General features: G+C 36.1%; 2 protein-coding genes across 2 annotated transcripts; both read right to left on the bottom strand.

Annotated features, from left to right (window-relative positions):
• Window positions 1-99: 99 nt before the first annotated feature.
• Window positions 100-2,752, bottom strand: LOC140149892 (uncharacterized). Its single transcript, XM_072171911.1, is given in 4 exon segments — window positions 100-704; window positions 1,064-1,371; window positions 1,374-1,910; window positions 2,217-2,752. Coding segments are annotated over 4 exon segments (1,473 nt in total). The 5' UTR covers window positions 2,644-2,752; the 3' UTR covers window positions 100-503.
• Window positions 2,753-11,915: 9,163 nt separating this feature from the next.
• On the bottom strand, window positions 11,916-27,105 carry LOC140150289 (L-methionine gamma-lyase-like; the record flags this gene model as incomplete). The annotated part of the gene is made up of 9 exons (XM_072172295.1): window positions 11,916-12,200; window positions 13,058-13,206; window positions 13,889-14,020; window positions 14,876-14,989; window positions 17,222-17,333; window positions 23,278-23,453; window positions 23,732-23,866; window positions 25,103-25,261; window positions 26,908-27,105. Coding segments are annotated over 9 exons (1,239 nt in total), but the record flags the coding sequence as incomplete, so codon positions are not given.
• Between the last annotated feature and the right edge of the window lie 881 nt (window positions 27,106-27,986).

Genomic DNA, 27,986 nt, shown 5'->3' with positions numbered 1-27,986 from the left:
TACAAAATATATTCTAAAATGTTTTACAAGAATAAAAACAAACCCAAAAAAACATTATCATTGAATAAATTGATTATTTAAATATATTTGACGATAACATTATGACAATAATAAATTATTTAATAATATTTACAGCAATTTCCCCGATATGTCAGAGGTCAAAATAAGTAACCTTTCAGTTTAATACCTGTAATAATGTAATTACGCGAAATCTAAACTGATGAAATGAATGTATCATTTTTGTAATAGGTTATAATTATAGACTTATGTGAAGATAACATTACCCATATAAGCGTATAGGAAAATCAATGTAAGTCCACTTTTCATGACCTTTATATAACTCGACATTAAGATGTTTTGACCAAACTCAAAACCCATTACGTTTTAAAAATATTTAAAGTAGGCCTACATGTATTCGGAATCAAATTTATATAATATATATATACATCTGTCGGGACTTCAAATATTCCAGTTTCCAAATATCCGCGTCGGTCATTTGAGAATTACGTTGGTTCAATTAGACGCGTCGCGTTCCTTTGATTTCCCCAATAACTAGCATCCTGATCCTCTACCTTCAGTGCCATATAATATGAGATGACAGAAAACAGAAGAGTTAATTGTACAACATTTGTAACAGGGTTGAACTCATGTTTGATGAATTTTACAATCTTCTCCCAGAAACCGTGATGTTTGTCGCAACGGATCTGTAACGAGAACAAGGTTCGAGATGTTACAAAATGTGAACACATAGCAGTAGCAACGATAAAACAAAAGTAACAACAACAATACAAAAAATCATCGGAAAACACATTAGTCATAATACTCCTCCTCCTCCTCATCATCATCATCTGCATCTTCATCATCATCATCATCATCATCATCATCATCATCATCATTATCATCATCGTCATCGTCATCGTCATCATCGTCATTGTTTAAATTTTCATTATCGTCATCATGACCCTCATCATTGTCATTATCATCATCGTTGTCATTAGTATTATTATTGTCGTCTTCGTTTTGTTATCGTAATCATTATGATTATTTTGTTCATTCAAATAACCTCGCAAATTCGTGTCAGGAAATCTTCCCATATCCGATGTAGATCAAGTCCTCCAACTGCCATCAACGGAAGTACCAACACCATTAGTATCTCAGACCAAATCATGATCTTTATGTGGAGCTTCGTTTGAGTCGTTGGGATTTTTCCGCTGTAGAGAAGATAATTCCAACTTGTGTGTGTTGCAATGCCTAATGAAGTCATTGATATTGTAAACATCATCCATATGGCACAGAGGTTACAAAGACTGCCATATTCGTCGATCGAAGCTCCTAACCGTTTGCGACAGATATCTACTTTTCCAAGATGTTTTGGAGAAAGGTTATGTCATGCTTCAATTGGATGCGAATGGAGATGCGTAATAGAATCAACAAATAACAAAAACAACCCCAGAGTTCCGCGACGATACCATTTGTAATCAAAGTGATGTGAATGTGTAAATCATAAGATTTGACGAGCACAAAATAGATACAAGCACGGTAAACGCTATTAAATAACGGCCAAATAATACATACAAAGAGAAATGGTTTCTTGATGGCTGTTGATGTCTCCGGTCGAAGATATTGAAGGCGTTTGACGATGTACCTTGGATGAAGCGCAGATGTCCAAGCAAAGGTACTGATTCGAGATCGTGGAAAAATGTTGCGAAGGTTAGCCACCAAGCATATGACAGGAACAACAGAGATGTTAAAGAGAAAAGAGAAGTAAGATAACAGCCTCATCAGCTGCTTTTGGTCGCCCCAACATTTAACAATGTATGTCACGGCATCATAAAGTAGAAAGGCAATAGAAGTGAGAAGAAGAAAAAATGATAGATAGATGCTACCACGATGATTCCACCATCCTACATCTGCATATGAATGGAAAAGTAATTGAAATGGTTAGTCATGTAATGCGGAGAAATTGAATGAATGTACTCATTCATATTTATTTATTCATACCGTTATGAATCCGGATTCGAATTTTGGTAAATGTAATGTTTCCAAAAATAATGAATAACATTTTAGTAATATTATAAACACATTTTGACATGCGATTGTAACCCGACCATGAATGTTATCATTATTATTTAACAAAAGATTAAAACTATATACTGCGTTTGGTGGATTATTGTTTACATGATACATAAAGTATTAATTTAATCATGTTAACCTACTGATATTCTCCTCTTTGTATTCATGTCTTTTCCCATCAGCATCCCACCACATCGAGTCACACACTTCACAATTCTCAACTCGCTCATCTTCAGGTATTGTGTTGATGTTTTGATCCAGCAGTTGATCTTCCTCATCATCCTGCCACCATCCTGCCGGTGAGCAAAGAGCGGCAGGGAAGAGGTAGTTAGGTAAGGGTCCAGTGTTCCCTGCAGACTCCCGCTCACGTTCAAGTCTACATAAGCGACATTGGTGACATTTTCTTGTTAAAACTATTTTTCGACCGTTCAGAAGACACAGGATCTTTAACACTAACCAGTAAATACGTGGCCAATGTTTCCCATGGGTATCATTACTTCGTGTCGACAAAATAGGTACCGCGTCTGTATTATCAACAAGACGAAAGGTTCTTCGTTTCAGACGGAACATATTAACACTTAGCTATTTCTGTTGTGTGTAAAAAGATTTCATCATACACTGCTTTGTGATATCCTGGTGTGGTTGCGAACGAATATCTTATACGTGAATTTATTAATAATAGAGAGAATGCGATTTCCAAACGTAGACATCGGACGTACGTTGATCTATTCAAAACCACTCTCCTGTATCGAAGCGAGGTCACGTATTTAGCCATTTTTGAAGATATTCCACGTGCGAAATCGACGTAGATATATCGTTGAAAATGCACAAAATTTGTCCATTTCACAATATGTTAAAGACAGTCAAAGATAATGAACATACGAAGGAAAGTCTAATTATTATTATGATCCTTTTTGTTTGTAACAAATCATTATAATAAAGGTACAGCGATGTGTTAAAATCGACTAAATTTAAACGCAATATTCATACGCAGAGATTGTCCATTGAAATGTGTGTGATACTTTGCGTATAAAAAATTAGCTTGCGATTTGACATTTTGGACTCAACGTAGCATTAAAACGTACGTTCCACCATGGTTCCACGTGGAAATAGGCTGATTTTACCTCGAGTCTAGGTAAAGGAAACGTAGAGAACGAGTGTTTCTCTATGAATGTTATAGTCAAAATATCATGTGTTTTTTGTACAGCTGAGGGGTGGTGCAATAACTTTGTGTATCCCCGAGGTGGTGAAGTATTATAGGGGGTGGGGGGGGGGGGAAAAGATTGGTTGGCAGGTCAAAAGGGGGGGGGGCAAGCATTTTTTTTGCAGGTCGAAAGTTGGGTGGGGGAGGGCAAGGAAATTTTGGCTCAGATATTTTAGGAACATGTTCAAATATGCACAATTCCTGATCGGTTATTTATGTATGTATTTATTTATTTATTTATTTATTTATTTATTTATTTATTTATTTATTTATTTATTTATTTATTTACATATTATTATTATTATTATTATTATTATTATTATTATTATTATTTTATCGCCATGCACTACAACGTTCACGCGGTACCTATGCATTGAACCATACATGTCAAAGAAAGGATGTTCACTCGCACCTATAAGATTAGTATTTTTGAAAGAGCTGTATTGTATTCAATCTGTGTTTGCAGACATACTCAGGTGATGCAATCTGCTTGTGTTGGCATTGTTGGGCGATCTATTCAAACATTGTATTCATCTATTGCCATTATTACATCACTTCTTAACTTATAGAGGCCCTGCATTCTTTTATCGATTGGCTCCAAACAAAGAATTTGAACCGGTGTCCTTCACCGTAGTTATGGCGAGTTCAGTTCAACAAAAGCATGATTGCAATCTACCACGACATTTAGGCTCACACACATAAGAAATGCACTACGATAAAATAGGTTGATGAAAACAGTGCAACAGAGCATTAATGCCCAACATTGAAAAGCTGTATAATTTATAAACAATATACACTACACATAAAAAAATACTACTACAAGGGATTTTCATCATATAAGAATTCAAACAAACAAGTACCAACATGCACAGTTTTGTCCTTATATCACTTTTGGGTTTATAACAAAATGCCTCTATCGTGATACATCTCTTTGATAGCTGATAATGCCCATCTATTCACCAAGTGGCTATTAACTGATGAGTACTGTCATTATGCAAATATGAAATCATTGTTTATCAACAAAGGCGAGGGACTCGTCTGTCGATATGCTCAAACAAACCGCTACACTGTTCAATGGCTTTCTTGCAGGCTACTATATGAAATATGGTGGGCGATTTGAAATGCACGTGCCCTGAGCAAACTACGATGCGTACGCACACTGCAGGGCAAAGAAAAATGGAAATTGTCATAATTCGCGCGCATACTGCCGGGCAATGACGTCACATGTCAAGTGGTCTATACCCGATCAATGTTGGAGTTGCCATGTGACCACTTGCCATGTGACGTCATTGCCCGGCAGTGTGCGCGCGCATTATGGCAATTTCCATTGTTCTTTGCCCTGCAGTGTGCGTACGCATTGTAGTCTGCTAAGGGCACGTGCATTTTAAATCGCCCGCCACATTTCATATAGTACAGGAAAGCCATTGAACAGTGTAGCGGCTCGTTCGACCATATCGACAGATGAGTCCCTCGCCTTTGTTGATAAACAGTGATGTCAAGTGGTCTATAGCCTATATGTTTAAAATTCAATATGGCTACCGAACTGTCATGTGGTCCAGTGGATTAGTGCGCTGGACTTGAGTATTCTGTATGTAGCAGCGGCGTGGGTTATTTTTTAAAATTTAATATTAGGGAAATGAGACTGGGCGAATTTATGTATGACGTAGAGAGGATTAACATCCCTTTATTGATCCCTGACCCCACCGACTACCCCGGGCTGATTTCATGCAAAACAAATCACCAGATGACTGACTATAGGACATAGCGCCACAACACGAGCGTTGGTAAAGTATGTGGCCTCACTGCAATACATAGCTACGTAAAAACGTACGTGTTAACGTACGTAAAAACGTACGTCCTACGTCTACGTTTGGAAAATCGCATTCTCTCTAATTAATAAAAAAGTAGAGTTAATGATAAATTGCGGTTTCGGTATGTTTGCATATAAAATTATCTAGCACGTGACTGTTAAAGGTAAATTGCGACGGGCGACTGGTTCTAAACCAATGAACGACAAGTCCTTATCGAAGCAACATATATAAAACGAATCCCCATTGGCCAGAATGTCCATCGCGAATGACGTAAGTATAATTTCATTCACACGTCAAAATTAAGGAAACTGTGCATATAAATGGAGGCTTATCGCTAAAACCAAACGAAATCCGGCAATAGGTGAAAAACGAAATTACGTTTACATGACTTTGTCGAAATTCGTCGTGTGACAAGAATGAGTGTATAGATGACTAGGGGGAAGCTTACTTATTTGTGTCTTCTAGTTATCCATCATATACCCTAGGCCCTGATAACGAAATTCAACAATATTCAATATCCAAAGCAATATCCTCACTACAACGGCCCCCAAAACAGAACTCCCACCCCACATAATCGCAAATTGACACGAAAGCTTCATTCCATGAAGCATTTCTCTCGTATTTGATCATCTTCTACTCTTCCCTAAAAAAATCATTATAATACCAAATCTAATCACCATGGAATTCACCATATCCCGTCCAGCTCACATTGGGCGCCACATTCCTTTTTAAAGGAATTTTTATTAAAGGTCATATATATTGCTCGGACAACATCATATCATGCGCAAGCTAATATTATGAGGACAATGAAAACGACTGCTTTTTGGAGAAAATAAGTCGTTTAAAATTGATATTCCGCAAAAACCAACTGTAAGGGGTGAGTTCCTTCGAACGAGACAGATTTGACCTAGAAACTACAGTGACGTAAAAATATGAACACGGCCAGCTTTGAGAGAATGGACTGCCAACACTGTCAATGCACATAACGTATACACATAACGTATACTGATGTCATGATCAGAAAAAAACTCTGAAACAAATATTACATATTTAATGTCATTAACCAAAGTTCTTGATATCTGATCCAGAAATTGCACTTACTTTGTGTACGTTTCAGCAACACTGTTGCCTTTGTCAACACTTGATGATGAGTGATTCCTACTGGCAACCGACGCTAGATGTATCTCCAGCGTAGGTCTTGGTGTTGCCAGTTGATTTTCCATCTGGGGATTTTCTTGAACCCAGTTCTAGAAACTCATCAAAAATGTGTGAGAGTTGATACTGCCCCTCGTCTCTATTCATGGTGGTGCCCCTCCTCTTTCTAACTTCTATGGCCTCCTTTATCCAGCGTGTAAATCGTTCTTGTTCCGTACCAATGATCTCAGCGTCCCCCCATCCAATAACATGATTTTTGTCCACTACGTGATCTGTTATTGCCGACTTGTTAACTGTTGTAAGAGATTCTTTTCTACCTGCCCTGGTGACTACTGTGCTGTTGACCTTCTCCACTTCCTTTCTGTGTTCTTCGAGCCGCGTTCCAAATTTTCTCCCAGTCTCCCCTATGTACGACAGATCACAGTTCAAACAGGGGATCTTGTAAACAGACTGGGTCAAGTTGTTGGGATCACGCTTGTCTTTTGGGTGAACCAGTTCTCTGCGGAGCGTGTTGTGTGGCTTCATTGCGGTTGAGACATTATATTTCTTCATCACTCTAGACACCCTTTCTGTTACACCTTTCACATACGGTAGCACAACCATACCTCGGCTTCTGGTACTGTCATCAGTCTTTTTAGCCGATTTCTTTGGCTTAACACTTTGCATCTGGTCTTTGACTTTTCAAAAGACCACTTGGGGTACCCACATGTTTGGAGCGCTTCTTGGATTTTCTTTTCTTCTTCTTCCTTATCCTGCTCTTCAGTTACGATGGTGTCTTTCCTGTTGTATAATGTGCGTACTACTCCGAGTTTCTGATGTAATGGATGATGCGACTGGTAGTTGAGATATTGGTCGGTATGTGTAGGCTTGCGATAGACCAACAACTTCACTGTTCCATCGTCTTTCTTCACAATTAAGGTGTCCAGAAATGGAATCTGACCTTGCGATTCTTGTTCAAAGGTGAATTTGATGGAGCCTGATTTGTCTACTTGGTTGATGTGGTCTGTGAGCTGCTGGACACTATCTCTTTGGATAACCTATTACATATTTAATGGTTTTACACATATGGATAAAATCAGACTGCTTTTTTATTATATATTAGTAAAATGTGATATTAAAATTCATGTGTATATCAACTTGATGAGAAATACTTGGGCGAAAATAAAAAAAAATATTTTAGATGAATTTCGCCGTACGATCAGAATTAGCATCCATGACAAACCATTTACACACAAACGTGCTATAGAAAAGGATTTAATATTGTATTTATTATGCAAATAACTAATTTCCATGGCCCACATAACTGTGAGCATCACTCGGGAACCGAATCTTCCCAATTTCTCGTGGTGAATGCCGCTCTTTACACACATCAATGAACATCAAAAGAGTTTGCTGTACCGCGATGGTTTGGAAACGTATAGTCTCCTCCGCAGCCAGTTTCGTTACGCGAAACCAAACTGGCTGCGTAGAAGATTTCTATTCATAAATATACTTCATCAATCTGTTGCATATTGGAACTCAATATTTTGCTTGAACGCTGAAAAGGACCGTACGAGCCAGCATTTTACCAGCACAATTTGTCAGGAGAAATGCGAATAAAAAAATTGCAACAAGTGTTAACTTGTAATGTAGCAATTATTTTCTTTGAATGGAGTTCAACTTGTTTTTGCAATAGATATGCCCTTTAATATAATAAGGGTTGGAGCTGATGGAACATAGCGATTATAGAAAATGGAAAGTTAAAACATGTTAAAAGTACTGACAAGCTTTGTTAAAACTAATGTGGACTTCAAAACCTTCAAAGACCAGTGGCGTTCCCAACCTAGCCTGAATCGTTCTGGCCTCTAGTGGCGGCGCCTTTTTTTACCCACAATCCTTCTCAATACAGCACAGTGACTCACATCCGGGGCTCACACTGCATGTTTGAACAAAAACAAGCAGCCCAGGCAACACCTGCCAAACATTTGGTTTTGATAAAAAAAAAAAAAAAACATCGACCGGCTCAGCTCTCCTCAAAACCCCCACGTCTTAACCATTTTAAAATAACTATCAAATCTTTGGGACCACATTTATAAACCTAGTAAGCACACCTCTGGACAAACCACCTTCATACCTCTTACTTGCAAATGACCGCGTATGCCACCGTGACAACCAATATATACCTTCGTTCATTTATAAATACATATTTATAAATACGCACGTGACCCATGGGCACGACATACCAAGACCAGCAAGCGTGACTAAATCATCATGCCATTGAAAAGGATAGGAACTCTTTGGATAATATCATAAAATTTAAATATTAATCGAATTGTAAAATTATTCCAAATTTGTAATATCACAGATGTTATCAAAACATTTTACAGTACTTGCCGACGGAAAAAATATTTATCACCGGAAACAATGTAATCACAAAGTTGAACAAAACAGACAATTTTGCTGCACAGTAGTCTCGCGTTGTTTACCGCCTTTGCATTCAAATATACAGGAAGGCCACCCGCTATGTAGAAGGTCATTCCGAGACTTACTGTACAAGCTGTTATGACAGCGCAGAGGTGCTAGGTGATCACGTGCGTATTTATAAATACGTATTTATAAATATAGTCGAAAAATACTGATATACATAGATATCAGTACGGTCATATTTAAGGTTTTTGTGACAGCGAGAGCAAAAGAAGGATTGAGGGTTAATATACGACGTACGTTCTTTGAGAATTAAATAAAATGAGCTACTATGCGCCCCCAAAAGTGCGCCCCCAAAAGTGTGGGTTAACTCCTGGAAAGGTAAATCCATAGCCTGTTTTATTCTTATTGCCCATAAATTGCATTTGTATTTGATTAGTGATCAATGGCGTAGCCAGGACGTTTTTTAGAGGAGGGGAAAGGCAACCTGCATGGGGAAAATTTGGTAAATAATGTGTATAAAAGGGAGAGCGAGTTGGCGCAGCGGTTCTCCCCTCGCTTTGCACCACTGAGGTTCGGGTTGAAGCCCCGGCCGTGCCCAAGGAATGTATGTGCACTTGATTTGATGGTGGGTGGGGATGTGGGTATTGGGGGTATTGGTGGGATGGAGGTTAAGAGGGGAAAACGTCTTACTGCCCCGTGCTTACGCCACTGTCACTGTTCTTCAATACACGGGTATACATACTCCTCTTTCACAAGCAGAAGTTTGAGAAATAACACCCTCATCTTCAAGCTATGCAATGCACATTTTATTTCATTACCGTCCTCTTAATTTACTTTTCTGAGAAATAATAATACACACATAACCAAAACACTAATTGCCTCTATCCCTACCAAACAGTAACGTCTTCCCAACGAAAAGTAAAGCTCAAAATGGCTCTCCTTAGCATCTAATGCTACCATCATGATATAACATCAAATAGAAATCCTTACTATTCTCCATACACAAGATTTACACTTTCTGCAGGTGTTCTCACACATACAAATCAATAGCCTATATGTGACGTGTCATGTCAAAAGGAGACACTTTTGGGCAGGTTATCATTTTTGAGGTTTTTACATATCTTAAATATAGAGATATTTCGCTCCACAATGCTGTTTTCCCCAATGAAATCGGACATTCCTAAGCGAAGATATTGAGTTCGTAAGTTATGGTATCATAAAATTGGAAATTGAGATATCGGCCTTTAAAAATATTGTTGACAATGTTGACAGTAGGAATTACCTAGAAAAATGTCTCAAAAAATACAAGATGCCAGTTATATTCCGGTCTGAAACTATCAGACAATATTTTAAACATTAAATTAATAACATCACAAATTCGCAACAAACCCAAATTGTGAAAAAATCTCCCCCGGGCAGATTTTTGGCTATTTCTCCATTTACGATCCTGCCCAAAAGTGTCTCCTTTTGACATGACACGTCACATATATCTTGCTAGCATTGCATACCCCCTACATATAATATCCCAACCAAAACGTGGTCGACTTTGGTATTGCACATCCTTTTAAAGAAATGTTTATTTATTTTAGTTCTCACGTTACCTTACACAAACCCTAACACACCAACCCCAAATCTTTATTCTAACTCTACAAGCCCAGCCCAGCCTAACTATTACCTTTACCCAGATCCCTTGCCTATAATTTTCGGGGGGAAATCTGGCATAATATTAGATTTATTATGCATGGCTAACTTATGTTACTAATGTTTTTATTACGTTATTCAGCATCATTTCATTAAAATTGCTATTGTTATTGCTAATAAAATAATTGAGAAACCATTCAAAGAATTGTGGAAATACCGACAAAACTTTCATTTTTGAATTTTTAAGTTCAAGTGCCTTTTTTTCAAGTTTTAGTCAAGCGCGCAAGAGCTTTTATCCTGTGTGTTTGACATTTTGTAGAATAGCTCGTTCAAGCATCGATTTTGTACACGATGACCTATTTATCAAAATGTCTAACACGCAAGAAAAAAAGCTTGCCAAAATGAAAAGTTTCTCCTTATAACAATAGCAATGTTGATGAAACGAGGCTAAAGAAAGGAAATAAAAACATTAGGTAAAACTACTTTGACCAGAAAATATGTAGACTGTGAGGAAACATATTTTTGGAATTGAAAATCCATTAAAAACAAGACTTAAAAGAGAGACCAAGGCTCTACCTAAAAAAACACGTTTACAAATGGCTTAGTAATTAGTATTGACGAAACCTTAACATGGACAATTTATATGGACACTATATCAAAAACAATATCAAGAAATATTGGTGCACCAAGATAACTTCAGCACTTCGTACCTGATCAAATATTGTATTATAGTATACTTGCAATGTCCCATTTCACTCATTTCTTATTTATTGTTGTTTGGAAATAAAGTTGATTTTATTTGATATTCAATTCATTCTCATTTCACTGGGCCAAATTTGTGCAGAATGTTAGCTGTGTTGTGATACTACACTTGTGGTATTAGCTTACTAATGGCCTACGTATAACAACCATTGACATACATAAAACGCATCCATCAACAGAAAACGTATTTAATAAGGAATAAAACCTAATATCATCGTCATGAAAATGGCACAATTCATTCACTGTTGTTTGATGGCATGTAAAACTGAATCATTTAAAAAAACGTTGAACAATGATGGCGCTATTTATCCAATATCTTGTTTCCATCTTTACAAGGGGTAGACACATGTAAAATGGTATTACATCAGCAAACAGACTAACAAATGACAAGGGAATTTTCAAAAACTTTTTATCATTAAATGTAAGGTATAACTCATATTATTTGGCTAATTTAAATTAAAAATATATGTAAATAGCGCCCTCAATTTGCACATAAATGTACAATTTATAGAATTAAAATTACCATAAAAATTGGTATTATTCAGGCCTATAACTGAAAATATAATAATGTTTTGTTATTAATAATGGTCACATCAAACAACTGTGGTTTGCTGCCGCGACTATGTTAAACAGACGCACGCAACCTGGGCAAGCAACACCTGCGTTTTGGTCAAAATGACACTCTCAGCTCACCTCAAACTCCTACCGTCATAAAAAAATTGAAAAGTAATACTAATCTTTGGGACCACATCTGCAAACCCACTAAGCACACCCATTGACAATCCACCTTTTTCTGCTTGTTACTGATCCACATATCTATTGATAGCTATTGTAACAACATTGCACATCTGTATTCTTCTAAAGCTATTTAAAATAGGTAAGCCTCCGTTCACATCGACATACTGCAATAATACATACTATTCTAAATATTGGTGCAATATTCTTCCAGGATCTATCATTATTGTTACGCAAGTAAGTCACTATTTACTTCATATCTAGCGTTGTCTTTTTTAAAGACTGTTCTTGTTTTAATTGTAGGCATTATGTCGTCCTACTCTGCCCAGAATTCTTTACTTTAATGTTTTCAGGCTTTGTCCAGCGCTTGAGTTAGATCCTTGATCAGGTCATCTGCATCTTCAAGACCCACGCTGTTAAGTACAAGCGACAAGATGTAAGTAATAAATGATGCATGCTTCTGTGACCTAGACATTACTTTTTTTTTTACTCAGGCCAAAAAAAACTAAGTTTGTTTCCTGTAGCGCGCGCATTTCGTTTTTGACGGCTTATTGTGCGCATTTGAATTTTTTTCACTTACAAAGAAAAAAAAAAAAAAAAAAACCCCGGAAAAATCGCCAAAAAAATAATATAAAACACAACTGGAGTAAACATTTACACAACAAATGAGCGTAGTGAAAAACTACTGCAGGTTTTTTTTTTTTTGTTTCGGAGAAACCCACTGTAAATTCCCATTTCAATTTGCAGCGAAAAGGGTATTTTTTTCCATTTCAAGACATGGATTAAAAAAAATAAAAAATACGCATTTCGCATTTGATTTTTTGGACCTGCTACAGGAAACAACCATGTTTTTTGGCCTTATTAATTATCTGTTACAGTCTGTACCTTGTGATAATTAATCAAGAGTACTCATAAGTTTATGATGCGTTCCGTACGATGAGATGACAGTTGAAATGCTTCGGCGACCCTTTTCGTTTTTATGGTCAATATGAATTTGTTGTAAATAAAACCACGTGATTCGTGCTTAATAATTGTTTCTCTAACATAATAAGGCATAATGTTGTGATTGCCGGAGTGTTCATTTAACAATAAACTTCCAACACCTAAACTTCCTAGTTCAATTATTTGAATCAAAATTGTCACTCCTCTCCTAATGATGACAAATGAAAATCGAAGTAACACTGTATTATCAATATCATAACTACACCGTTATCTTGACAGTTCCTCCTTTGTTCGCCCTATTCCTTTTGAAAGGAATTTTTATTGTTACCTGAATCTGATCATTCCGGGTGAGATCTGTTTATCTATTCTATATTTGTCCGTCATTCCAGTCCAATTTCCGCGTGTCATTGTAGCGGGGTGTTCAATCAAACTTTCAGGTGCTCCCAAGGATGGAGCCAAATTGATCAGCTTCACAGACTACATAAGATAGAGAATCAATCAATCAATCAATCAATCAATCAATCAATCAATCAATCAATCAATCAATCAATCAATCAATCAAATGAATGAATGAATGAATGAATGAATCAATCAATCATTTTAATCAATCATTTTAATCAATCATTTTAATCAATCATTTTAATCAATCATTTTAATCAATCATTTTAATCAATCATTTTAATCAATCAATCATTTTAATCACTCAAATAATCAATCAATTAGAGAGGTGGTGGGTAAGTTTAATTGTTATCAAGGTCAATATATTATATTTGCATTATTGATTACATTTCAATATCATTTATTTACTTTCCTTCTTCGTCTCCCCTGCACCCTCTCCGGGACACTCCTGCCTGCGTATGGTTCTGAACAGAACATCACACATAAACACGACCATGCATGCTTTTTACCCACTACCATCACCCAACAACCTTACCCACCAAACGCGTATGCCAAAAACCGCGCAACCCAAGAACCGCTATAGTAATATAATAGCACACACTCACTGTGTACTTGGCCTGTCAATCTTTTCTGACTAAAAATGGGTCAAATTTTTTAATATGTCTTCCATATTCGTTACAGATTATACCTTAAAAATGTATTACAAAATCAAGCAATGAATAACAAAGAAAACAGTGTCAGCTGTATATTTGCAACTTGCCTCTACTACTGTCTTTGCTGCTTCTCCACTCGCCATCTCAAATGTCACCACCCCTCCATAGCCCCTCATCTGTTTCTTAGCAACCTCATGTTGAGGGTGGGATGATAAACCTGGGTAGCTGACTCGACTGATCTGTTAGAATTGGATAAGCTTGAAACATTAAACTAGTCATGCTAGTGGCACACAAATCAATCAGTGCAAATTAACAATCATTATATAAGATAAAGTGCGTGATACTTTAAGTGTAAACTTCCATTTGTATAGAAGAGGAGAGCGTGGCCTAGCGGTTAAGGCATAGGACTGTGAACCCAAGGGTCAAGGGTTCGAATCCCAGGTCCGGCTCTTTGTGTCCTTGAGCAAGACACTTCACTCTACTTGCTTAGTGCTTCGGAGGGCACTTTAAGCTGTCGGTCCCGTGTACATGCATATTTTCTCACATTAATGTAGTGTGCACGTTAAAGAACGTCACAGGCTATTCGAAAAGAGCAGGGGATCATCCCGGTCATGTTGACTGTACTTCAAAATACACTCATCTACTCTAGGTTCCAGAGTAAAAAATAAGTACAGCTTGTCTGTACGCAGTGCGACAATACTCATACATATGAGTGAGGCACTTATAAGGAAGAAGAAGAAGAAGATGAGGTGACATGTGACGTCATACAAACAGTTGTTCTGCAGATACCAGAAACCTTTTCAATGCCAAATTAACCATGAAACTACGGAAAGGCCAGTCACGCAGATACGCAGGGGCGGATTTAGGGGGTGTGGAGCATCCGGCGCGCGCCCCCTTAATTTTTGCAGAGCGGCGCCACGCCCCTTAATTTTTGCAGAGTGGCACCCATGGCGCCCCTATTGAAAATTCCTGGATCCGCCCCTGATACGTGTTACATTCGGTAAATCAAAGACTTGGAACGACATACTGTATACGAGGAATAACGTGCTATTTGCTGTGCCAGCTATTATGTTAAGTCACAAAAGTACATTCACCTTTGGGTGTTGTTCCAGGAACTGGGCAATCGTCATAGCATTCTTACAATGTCTTTCCATCCGTACAGGTAAGGATCGAATCCCTCGAAGAACTAGGAAGCCATCAAACGGGGACTGCATAAACAATATATAATACTCGGATTACTCGGTTCGTAAGCAAGGTAACCACACAGCAAGTTGTGATGTGCCCTGAGTCATTTAATTTGATTATTCATATTTGTTTACAACACTAAAAGCTATGTCATGAGAAATAATAGAAAGGGGAAAACCAAGAGTTTGTGTATTACAACATGTTTTAGGGGAAACCTCTTTGGTTACAGTAAACAAACTCAATCAGATTAATAATCTGGGAAAACCCCCACCTGGAACATTCTCTATATTGCATCAGTGGGAAAATCCATTAGATTGTGTAATGGATATTTCGGAAATCCCCCAAGAAGTGAATGTCAGAATGGTCTATTAATAGATTTTATGTATATTAAAAGGTAAATTAGTTTGGGCTTTGCAGAATCACATGAGAGATTGTAGACTTTACATGTGTGTGTTGGTCGACATTGTGCTTCAAAAGGAGGTACATTTTAACCAGTTTACATGGCAAATAATGTGCTGTATTTAATACAGCAACGAAGGAGATTTATGAGTACACGAATGTGCAAGGAGATAAATGTTTGGAGAAAGCAGCGTAAGGAGATAAATATTTGGAGAAAGCAGCGTAAGGAGATCAATGTTTGGAGAAAGCAGCGCAAGGAGTTAAGAGTTCGGAGAAAGTAACACCATTTGTGTGTGAGGATTTTATACGCAAGGATATATTTAAATGCAAGTGTACAATGGACTTCGCTGATTTTCGCAGGACAAGTGAACAACAGGATATATATCAGCCGTCAAGAACATTGTAAATGAACAAGATAATCAAGAAGAAGACTGTTGGTTAAGTACTGATTAGTTAAAATAGTGATTGAGTGGTTATTTTGTATGAGCATTTGTTGTCATATATTGTACCAATCATATTTTACTTCCAATTAAAGACGTAGATTACTACTACTACTACTACTACTACTACTACTGCTACTACTACTACTACTACTACTACTACTACTCTACTACTACTACTACTACTACTACTACTACTAGTACTACTACTACTACTAATACTACTACTACTACTACTACTACTACTACTACTACTACTACTACTACTACTACTACTACTACTACTACTACTACTACTACTACTACTAATTAGTTAAAATAGTGATTGAGTGGTTATTTTGTATGAGCATTTGTTGTCATATATTGTACCAATCATATTTTACTTCCAATTAAAGACTTAGATTTTGTTAGCTTAATCAAACAGTGTATTTGTGTTGTGCATTCGTGTGAATTTGGGTAAAAGGTGATTTTGGCCTTGAGTCAGTACGACTTGTAACAAAGTAAATACATAGAAAGAGAATATGCAGATAAACTCATTAATATGCATAAAACTATATAACACAAGAGGTGATCATATCTATCATCTTACCAAGTAAGAGGTTAACCGGTTATTGCATGTACGCTGCAGAGTGGATTAATGGAATTTCACGCAACATTATGCATTGCATATAAGCTTATTAATATTCATAAATATGCAAATATCTTCACATAAACTATACAACACATAAGGTCAACACACTACTAAGTTTAAAGTAAATCGGGTTTTGCGTGTAGGCTGCAGAGTGGATTAATAGAATTTGATGTAAAATATGTAAATGAGCTCATTAATATTCATAAAATGCAAATACCTTGGCACAAATATATACAGTACAAGAGGTAATTATACTCTATATTCTAACAAGTTGTAAGTTAATCGGTTAATGCTTGCAGGCTGCAGAGTAGATTGTTCAAATGTCAGGCAAATTATGCAAATTAATTAATATTCACACAAAACTATACAGCACATAAGGTCACCATACTCTATCCCCGGACTCTATCAGCCAAGCAAGTTTGAAGTTAGTCACTTATTGCGTGTAGGCTACAATGAAATGAAAAAGAACTTGCTCTAACGATTAACCATAACTAACAACTACGATTAACTAATTTTATATCAAATAGTACAATATGTTTCAAATTAAAATGATATCGCAATAAATGTATATGCGCGTATTGGCTCCCTTGACTCATTTCCTATAAGAGGTATGATAATGTAGTTTTTTAGTTTAATGGCTAAATTTGGAAAAATATGGCTACTGCCATGATGCAAACTTTCCGCTGACAAAATATCCTGGGTAATGAACTGAAATAAAATCTTCCTTATTTGAAATGTTATAACAAAACGAACATTATGAGACAATAATACTTTTTTAAATTTACCAAACCGCTTCCAAGTTTTTTGCTGGCACCACTAATAAGATGCAAAGTTCCAAGGTCCTTGCAACACGCAACACCGGCTACCAAGTCACTGTGACCTCCGAGGTACTTGGAACTGTAATAATAATAATAATAATAATAATAATAATAATAATAATAATAATTATAATAATAATAATAATAATAATAATAATAATAATAATAATAATAATAATAATAATAATAATAATAATGTAAATCATAATAATCATAATAATAATAATAATATTAATAATAATAATAATAGTAATAATAATAATAATAATAATAATAATAATAATAATAATAATAATAATAAATAATAATAATAAACAACAATAATAAATAATAAATAATAATAATTATTATTATTATAACAACAACAACAACAACAACAACAACAACAACAACAACAACAACAACTACTACTACTACTACAACTACTACTACTACTACTACTACTACTACTACTACTACTACTACTACTACTACTACTACTACTACTACTATTAATTATAATAATAACAATAACAATAATAGTAATAATAACTACGACGGCGGCAATGGTTGAAATAATGATGGCTATTTATTACAATTTTAAAAATTGACATTGTGGACATTACTGAGTGAAATTCCATAGCCGTGGAGTGGCTGTTTCCTGGCTTGATCTGCAATCGACGTTTTTTTTAAGGACGCGTACAAATGAAGCAAGTTGTTGTTTGCTGTACAAAGCCCAGGTAGACATATTATAAATCCTGTTAAAAATCCATCAATTTAACATGCTGCACTGCCCCCGATTTGGGACGGGCGGTGGTGGGTTGAGCGCTTTGTTCCCGGGAACCCTCCCTCTCCAATGCAGCAACTGTAGACATCAGGGAATCACATTACAGTAGTGGCTAATCCCTTCTTTCAGACCAGGAACTGTTGGTATAAGGTGTTGAAACCAACGTGTTAAAGGTCCGTGACCCGATCGACAGCATCATCCCCCGATATTTTTCATTGTTGATGAGGTTTTGGTATCACATGATAGATACTATTTTGCTCATTGCTATTCTGAAATTTGACGCTCTAAGTCGATGTATTTCCGGAGAAATCATGAAGCACAGCTGCCTTTTGAGGCTACCACTTTGTAAATACTAAAAATTACTTTGGATTTATGGACAGGGAATTAATTGCCAATCATCAGTCTCCTCAACAGCTACTTTTGTTTCGCGTCATTCACATTCTGTGAAAGAAGCGAACTACACTAAGTGCTGAGGAGACGGAGCGCCGTATATAGTAAAAAAAATTCCTTGACGATCTCAGTGGGCTAAATGGCTCAATTGGTTAGCGCAGTAATATAAGTGAGAGTGAAGGAATCAAAGGAAAGGCCAAGGAGAGCCTGAAAATCTGTGATCCCTTGATTGGTTAATTCATCATTTGACATGGCAGCAGACTGTCACTTCAATGAAGTAACAGTAAACTGTCATATCTTGATATGAATTAACCTAAATACATAAAAAAAAACCAGTTAACAATAGTAAGTAAGAAAATGCACAACACAAATAAGTAATATAAAATATAAATATCCAATGTGGTCATATAAACCAGATACAATAAGAGTTGCATAAGATGTTTTTTAAATACATGGCGGAATTGATAAATCGATGATGAACTTTTAATGCTGTTATCAACATTATTCCATAACTTAGTAGCTGCATATTTGATGGATTTTTCACAGAAAGCTCTTTTGATAAAAGGAAGCCTCAGACGCTCTTTATTTCTGTTGTTTATTAAGTCATGGATTTTAGACTGTTTTACAAACAAATCATCAAAAACACTTGGTAAAAATCTTCATGCTTGTACATAAATAAACCAAGTTCAAATGTATACATATCCCTGACACTTAAAGTATTATACCTAATCAGTAAGGGATTAGTGCTACTTTTATAATCACTTGCACTTATAATACGAAGTGCCCTCTTTTGAATTTTAAAAAGGTCATTTATGTATGATGAACATGCACATCCCCAAGCTAAAATACCATAGTTGATATACGGTAATATCAACGAACAATACAATGTATATAACGCCTCATGTGGGAGGAAGTTTTTTAATTTATTAATGATACCGACATTTCTTGAACATGTTTTTACAATATTATCAATATGTTCTCTCCAAGTGATATTCTGGTCAATTTGTAGACCTAGAAATTTAATGAGAAGGCCATTTCAAAATATATTATCTGGAGCAACTTGTATTGATGGCTCTTGTGTATTTTAACAGATGTTATTATTATTAACTTCACTTGTATTATTGATCTGCCTTGTCTCCCGAATTGAATATGATATTAAAGGTATTGGAAATGACGCAAATGATCTTGGAAATGACGCAAATGATCTGAGTAATCGCTAAGTTTAAGATTTCATTAACTTCACACCATTCAATAGCTACACATGTATTTTGCCGGTAGGAGCAGATCAATAAATACCAATATCGTTATAAAGGTTATATGATGATATGATGATAGATATTTTATTTCTATGCCAAAGTAATACATACATAACATTGCATACATTTCATTGATTATTTTTAGATTAATAAATTTCTTAAAGTGAATAAGTTAATTAACATGTTACTAATTAGGCATGGCGGAGCCGTCCAAAAGGCCAAAGGAGGCCAGAGGTGGACAACACCTTCCATCTTACATTACATTGCATTACATTACACCTATTACATCTTCCCTGGATATATTATTGATGTGCCTTGTCTCCCATAATGAATATGATATTAACGGTATTGAAAATGGTGCAAAAAAAGAGTACATATCAAATTGTAAGGTGATAGTTCGTTGAATATACAACCATATCACAAAACAGGCGAAAATAGTAACTTTTGCACAAGATTTGCATTTTAAAGAAAATTGGCCATTGCTCATTGAAATGAAGCTAGTATATGGACAATATAAGTGTGACATAAAATTTGAAAAATATGGTAAGGAACACTTGAGGTTTTGACTTTTAAAACCCAAAATTGTGCGTGAATAGGTTGTTGTACCACATTCGCCTTGCTATAAACATTGAATTACGTCTCTGTTGACGTAAAGAAAAAAAAAAGTGTTTTAAGTGGTAAGTGTTAGCTTTCGTTTGATATAAACCAAATTCTGATTGGATGAAGGGAACACTTGCGGTTTTGACAAAAAAACAATCACAGATGCCTATTTTCCACTATTCACCAGCTAGAAGCTCACACAGCTCTTCTGATGCTATGCACTCAACCGTGTAGAGTAAACACAGTCTATGTTCTCTACAAGGTACTGCTGCTTGGACAAAATTGTGTGCTCAGGTGCATCGAGGTGGAAACAAGCATAGATGCGTTTATAGACGAATCCAACGAGGCAAGTCATGGTCAGGATTTGGTCGGCCATCTTTGGGTCCCCGCAACACCAAAAAGCCGCTTAAAAATCGATGTTAGATTCTTTTGTGTTGTAAACTGTCATCATTCTTTTGTCTACGTGTAACACGGGTGATAGAATGCAGTCTAAAATACCCTCCAAGGCCGCATTATTTCACATTTTAGGTGAGATTGAGCCGACGGGGACCCAACTTTGGCAGCCATTGAGGTATAGGAATGCGTGAAATTGGATTCGTCTATAAGAGAATCGTTTTGTAGACAAACCTTTCTATATTATCATCATCGACAAACGTCTAGACTATGCCATAGTCGATATTTGATCAATACATTAATATTAATAATGATGAACTCTTTCAGTTGAACTCGAAATTATACTGATGTTTATCAGAATATTAAAGTATTCAATAAATGGTCATGTATGAAACAGTATGAAACGATCGAGCGGGTAAACTTGGTAGTAAAAAGTACTGCTTATTATTACCACTGTCACAACACAATTAAAAATAATGTTATAATTATACCAACTGGGGCCAAAAATGTTGTTTTTTAATTTCATAAAGCTACAAAAAACAAAACAACAAAAAACATGCATTTTGTTCTTTGATTTAAGATCAACTTGCAAATACATTTCATGTAACCTTTAATTATGTTCCCAATTTATAAAAGTGTCCTTTAACTTTTCCTAAAACACGTAGGCATTATATCGTTATGAATTCGACAGAGTGACGAATCGAGAATTTTGAGCAAATTGAGTTTTTGTATGCTTCATTATGTTTCAGGTTATCTTTTATTTCCACCAAAGATTAATGGTTAATCTTATTCCCCAACGTAGTTATTGAAATTGTGATTTGGACGAATCGCGCCTAAGTGCGATAAATGAATTCGGCAGAGAAACGAATCGTATACTTAGCTGTACAAATCAGGTTGATCTATAGTATTGTATAGCGGGAAACCCCGAATTTTCTATATTAAATATCCTATACTGATATATTTGATACCAACGTATAGCTGTAGGTATCTTCTATCCAGTGATACCAAAATAAGTACAAACATTCCCCACATGATATTGCTGTGGCTTAATAATGTGAGTGCTCCCCGTGAAATTGGAAAATCTCGGAAAATCATACGCAAAATATAGGCCAATAGTATTATTTCTGCTTTAAAATCCTCGAGTTTTTGCTAAATATTACAGGGATAACTATTTATAACATATATAGCAAGTTAAGTCTACATAGCCTTAGGACAATCAGTAATTTTTACACAAAAGCCCCAAATCAAGAATGTGTGCTATGGTTTACACGTAGTTGAATGCGTATTCGACCTCTCTATGCGCAGTGGTAGAGGCATTTTGGATACAGCATAAAGCCGAATAGCTGTTAAAACGCGCTTTGAGGGCTATATCGATTGTTTCAGAACATTCAAGTATTGTAAATAATTCGTGTACATTGACTTCTATAATATACATTTTAAATGAGTGCTCACGAATGCTCTAAATTTTTAGAAGGACCAATGGAATAGTACCAAAATTTTCAAACGCCGTTTACTCAGAACAGCAATTTTGCGTATTCGGCACTCTGCCGTGTTCATAACGATATAATAATGTATAGTTTGATCAAATTGAAATTGGCGGGCCTTATAACATCGTGGATTAATATCAATTATTTAGTTTGAAAAATTGTCTTGTCTTATAAATTCGGTTTCAATACTTGTCTACTATCTTTATTATGCATGTAAACTACCCAAAAACGTTTTAAATAAGTTATATTTTGGCTTTTGGTTTAGGTAAAAACGTTTTAATAACATTAAAATGTCGGGTTATATAAAGGTCATGATAACGTTTTAAAACGTTTTGTATGAAAACACACTACAACAATATTTTTAAATGTTTTCAAAAATGTTATTGTAAACTATTTTTGCAAACATTTTTGCCAAATATTGTGTCAATACTTAAATAAGATTATGTTAAAATATTTGATCCCAACAAACACAGAAATGATCTTAAAATGTTTTTTCAAAACCTTTTAATAACATTTAAATGTCGGGTTATATAAAGGTCATGAAAATGTTTTTAAAACGTTATTGAAAATATTTTGGGCAAACATTTTTCGCAAAATATTTTTTCAACCCCAAAATAACATTCTGTTTAGAATATTTTGTATCAAGTTTTCAAAAATGATTTTGGAATGTTATTAAAGCGTTTTTACATCCTTTATATAACCCGACATTTAAACGTTTTCTGTAAAACATGTTTGTTTGCTGAGCAGTCGATTATCAATAAATTTTTTAAGGTTATGAAAACGTTTTATACTCTTAATATACCCTTTATATAACCCGACATTTAAACGTTTTCTGACAACCTTTTAGAACCTTTTGCGAATGATGTCGAAAACGTTTTGTGTTTGTTGGGTTAATATCAATTATTTAGTTTGAAAAATTGTCTTGTGATATCTCGCCAGAAGCATCACAAATTATAAATTAGGTTTCAATACTTGTCTACTATCTTTAATATGCACATTATAGACCAGACAGGTGAACTATATCACTCTTAACGTGTGTCTACTTTTCGGCGTAGTGGTAAAAGCCTAAAATTTCCCGACCATTACGAGCTGATCAAACTATACGAGATTTATTAAATGCAGGATACTTACCAGCTATGGATAACAACATCTATGCCAAGCTTCAATGGCTGCTGCAAGTATGGTGTAGCAAATGTAGAGTCAACAATACTAAGGGCTCCAGAGGGCGCTTCTTTAGTAACTGTAGCCAATCCAGCTAGGTCAAGCACTCCAAGACTGGGGTTGCTTGGTGTCTCTCCGTATAAGATCTTTAGAAAGGAGTATCAAAAGATGTATGACATAATCTTGTTTCCTCCTTAATTCACCCTCCTTATCCCTCATTTTATCATGCGCAATACCATTTTCGTAGAAGCTCTATTCCATTTTTCAGATTTCCAATTTCTGTTCTTATCTGTTTGAATGTCTCTCCCCCATGTAATAAGAGAAGGTAATGCTATACTTTGATTTGGCATCATTGAAATGGTTACTATGCATACATCATGCGCTCGCTTTAAATGTTATTCTCCGGATCATATTATTTCCCTACCTTGGTGTTAGGCTTGATTGCTTTCCTGTAGGCGTCCAAATTACCAGCCTCAACAAAGGTGACTTCTATGTCAAATTTGGTCAAAAATGACTTCATAAAGGAGTAAGAACCGGCGTATACAAGACCTGGAGCAATCTATTAAAGAGACAATGTCATATTTGATAATCATAATACTGTTTGTTGTGTAGTCGCAAGGGTAATAAATAGCAGTAACTTTATTACCAAGTTTACCCGCTCGATCGTTTCTTCACATCAAGTAATTTATGTGTGTCCCTTTATTACTTTATATGTTTTATGTGCTGTGCTACCAAACCTCATTTTTGGTGTCCATTACATCACATGCCCCTTTCATAATTTGAAGTCTTCGTGACAGCTTTTATTCAAAAGGAATTCCCTTCACCTGTCCTTAAGGAATCGGAATCGAGTCCTTATAATGTGACCAGTTTTAGCGGTTTGTCATACAGGCTATATATAACCCAGACAGAGAATCGATTACATCAGATGACTTTCAGTCCAGCTTTCCAGAAAGTTACCTTCACATGAGGTAATTGATCGTCAAATGTTGACGGTAGGTAACAGGTGTCACGCTAGAAGGATTTTGGCAACAGTGGGATTGAATGACTTTATACCCATCGTTAAGCTAAAACGTCGGCCCGTAAAAATGACTTATACAGGCTGAGTCAAAAAAAAGTGCAATAGAGAAAAGAATCCATTTTTATTTAAGAACCAAGTTGAACCTTTTAGGTTTTAAAACATTTTATAAATAACATATCTATTAGTAATCTTGTGTGAAAAAAAATCAAGGAATTAGCATTTACCGTTTTGTTTTTATGACACATTTTATAGCGATAATTTTAATGTTTGACTTAAGAGGACCATGTATTTTGAATGAGAGCACACAATGCACGTTAAAGGCACCAGCTCTGAAACTGAAGGACTTAAAGTAATGTTAGAAAGTTTGTTTGAACAGAAAAAAGAGATTAAAATAACGCAAAAATCAACCTTATTTAAGTTAAAGTCAGTTTCAGAGCTGGTGCCTTTAACGTGCATTGTGTGCTCTCATTCAAAATACATGGTACCTCGTGGACAAATAATGAAATTGGGCATCGCAGCAAAAGGACTCATAAAAATTAAACGGTAGTAGCGAGTCACTTCATTTTTTCACAGAAGGTGACTATTGAGTGTGGTATTTATGGAAACTTTTAATAATGGGAAAGTTTAAACTTGGTTCTTACATAAATATCGATTCTCTGCTCTATTGCATTTTTTTTAATTCACCCTGTATGTTAAGGAGTATGTAACGAAATGCCGACATGAGCCTTATTTTACCCCCGTTGGGTGAGTAAAAGTCTCAATAACCCGTTAGCTTACCACATGATCTCCTGATTTAAGTAGGGCCAGCATTGTTGCAGATATTCCTGACATACCAGAGGAGAACATCATAGCACCGACTCCATCTTCAAGGCTATTTATTGCATGAGCTGCGGACTCACAGGAATGGTTGCCAAGACGAGGATAGGCGTAGCCATCCTAAAAAAAGTTACGACTCGTATAAATCCTTTTTAACCATTTGCACTTGTTGAAGGTGGAAGTATGTGTACCGCAGCCAATTTTGTGGCAGTTCAAGTGTGAGAAGCGACTTGCAGCAAATTGAATGAGAAGCAACAATACCGTAGAATTCCCTCTAAATGAGGGTTTTGTGACGAAAGAGATGAAAGGTAGACACCCTCCACAAATGCATTACAATAGATTGGTCTTACAAAAATACATGCTTGTACAGCCGTCTGTATCAGTAATTAATTGCTCAAACTGTTTTTGTGGAGGGTGTCTGCCTTTCCTCTCTTTTGTCATAACAAAAAACCTCATTAAGAGGCATATTATGCTTGTAGATGTATTCTACGGTATTGCACCAGAGTATTCCTCTCGCCATACTAATCATAGTTTGGCATATTTTTGAAATGAGAAATTTGGAGAACAAATTTGCCTCCCTCAAGTGGTAATTTAACTCTACCCCAGAATATCTGGAAGCTTGTGTAAGTGTCCATAGTTTGTTTTTGATGGATTTTGATTCTCAAAACCACCAATTTCAAAAATGAGTTTACTGGACATCTGTCAGCATTGGGCATTTTGAGATATAAGTACATACAGAGGTCAAAATTCAAACTGCTCAAATGCTGTTGGAAAGATTACCAAATTATTTCCCTTGTCACAGCGATCCAGAAAATTAAAGTATACGTTTTTCTATCTTTGACATCCCCTTCTGGAGTTACAAGCAGAAAGGTCAAGCAGAAAGGTCAAAGGTCTGTGCAAATTCTGACAAATGGTCCCAGAACACACTTAGATTGCAATGGCCAAAATCAAATGTTTTGAAGTAAAAAAATCCCAAGAGTACCCGAGCCTGCGCTCTAATTCATGAATTGGATAGTAAAATTAGCAGGCACTCAACTTGGGCTAGCTACAACCCTGATAAGGCCTACTCACAAAATTATTCCCACTGCGCTGGCACGTTCACCAAAATTACTAATATCGTTTGCGACTGGGTTTTGAAACTAGGGAGTATGTGATTTATGAGACGTCTCTGAAATATGATACTGTTATGTGACACGACGCTTCAGGAGTATTTGATATCAGACGTGTCAGTGAATTATGAGTACCCCCGAACTGACACGGTTGAGTGCATAACATCATAAGAGCTGTGTGAGATGTAGTAGAAAATAGGATTCTGTGATTGGTTTTTGTCAAAACCTCAAGTGTTCTCTTCATCCAATCAGATTTTTTTAAAATATCAAATGAAAGCTAACACTTCATCCAAGCACAAATTTTTTGACCAAAAGTGTTCCTTACAATATTTTTCAAATTCTATGTCATTAAATGAAAGAGCACACTTATATTGTTTATACTAGCCTCATTTTATTGAGCAATGGCCAATTCTCTTTAAATTGCAAATCTTGTGGAAAAAGTTACTATTTTCGCCTGTTTTGTTATACGATTGAAAATTCAATGAACTATGACTTTGCTAAAGAGCGCTTACAAAATGGTATGTGTCAAAAATGGCTGATATGCCGGTAAGTCATCCGGGCGACGAATTGTTCTATGTTAATAGTAGCCCTTCGTGGTATTTGTAAATTATACCATACGAGAAAACCCGATTGTGTAAAAATAAGAGACCTGCTTACCGATAATGATCTGACAAAATCATCTATTGTCTTGTATCTATGTATTGCTGAAACACTTATAGACGGTACAATAGGTGTGCCAAGACCTGGGCCTTTAAGTTTGGGTTTTGCACAAACAGCCAAGGTGTCCAGACTTGTTCCTTCCAGGAATTCTCGCTCATCTTCTTGTTGGCGGATGTAGCCAATGCCGTTGCTTGATGTCAATATGACTCAACTGGGCTAACCTTACGTGGCCTGTATGAAAGTCCATTAACAGAATGGCAAGCGTGATTTAGCACATATTTTAGACGTAAGATTACCGTAGAGTTAACACAGGACTGTACTTTAAAAGGTCCAGTCGAGCTGGTAATTCAAAAAGAGTTGGTCCGACTACCAAACAAACTCAAAACGTTTAACAGAAAACGTTTAAATTGTCGGGTTAAATGAAAGGTATAAAATGTTTTAACACCATTCAAAAACATTCTAAAAATCTTGGCAAAATGCATAATATGATAATTGCCTTGAAGCGAAGCCCAGGGTGTAAAAATAAATAAATAAATAAATGTTGGTATTTATACAGCGCCTTTCACATGTGAACGTGTACCAAAGCGCTTTACATTTATTCCGCCGTCGATAGAATATGTCAGCTGCCATACAAAGCCCAAGGCATGCTCATACCTTTGGGCGGCGCTTAATGGACAGTATTCATAACAGCTCCCCATTTCACACCTGGGTGGAGAGGAGTAATTCGAGATAAAGTGCCTTACTCAAGGGCACAACACGATGGCGTCGCCGGGGCTCGAACCCGCAACCTTCCGATTATGAGTCGTAGCCCGTTCCGCTCGGCCACCGTGCTCCCTGTAGAGCATTTTTGTAAAATCAGTTGATTTTGAGAAAAACATATTTTTGAACTTAAACTTGGCTTTATTCCGTGTCAAATTATGTAGAATCGCGATATTGACAAAAATGATATATGAAAAAAAAAGATAGATGGTACACTTTCAAGGGGGAAACAACCGATCTGCTCCCACAAGGACTCTCTCTGAACAAAGACCACGTGTTAGTGCACGAAGAATTGCTCCTATAAAACCCAAATTGGA

This window comes from Amphiura filiformis, chromosome 4 (genome assembly GCF_039555335.1).
Source record: "Amphiura filiformis chromosome 4, Afil_fr2py, whole genome shotgun sequence".
NCBI lineage: Eukaryota > Metazoa > Echinodermata > Ophiuroidea > Amphilepidida > Amphiuridae > Amphiura > Amphiura filiformis.
This window is presented reverse-complemented; position numbering and strand designations above follow the sequence as displayed.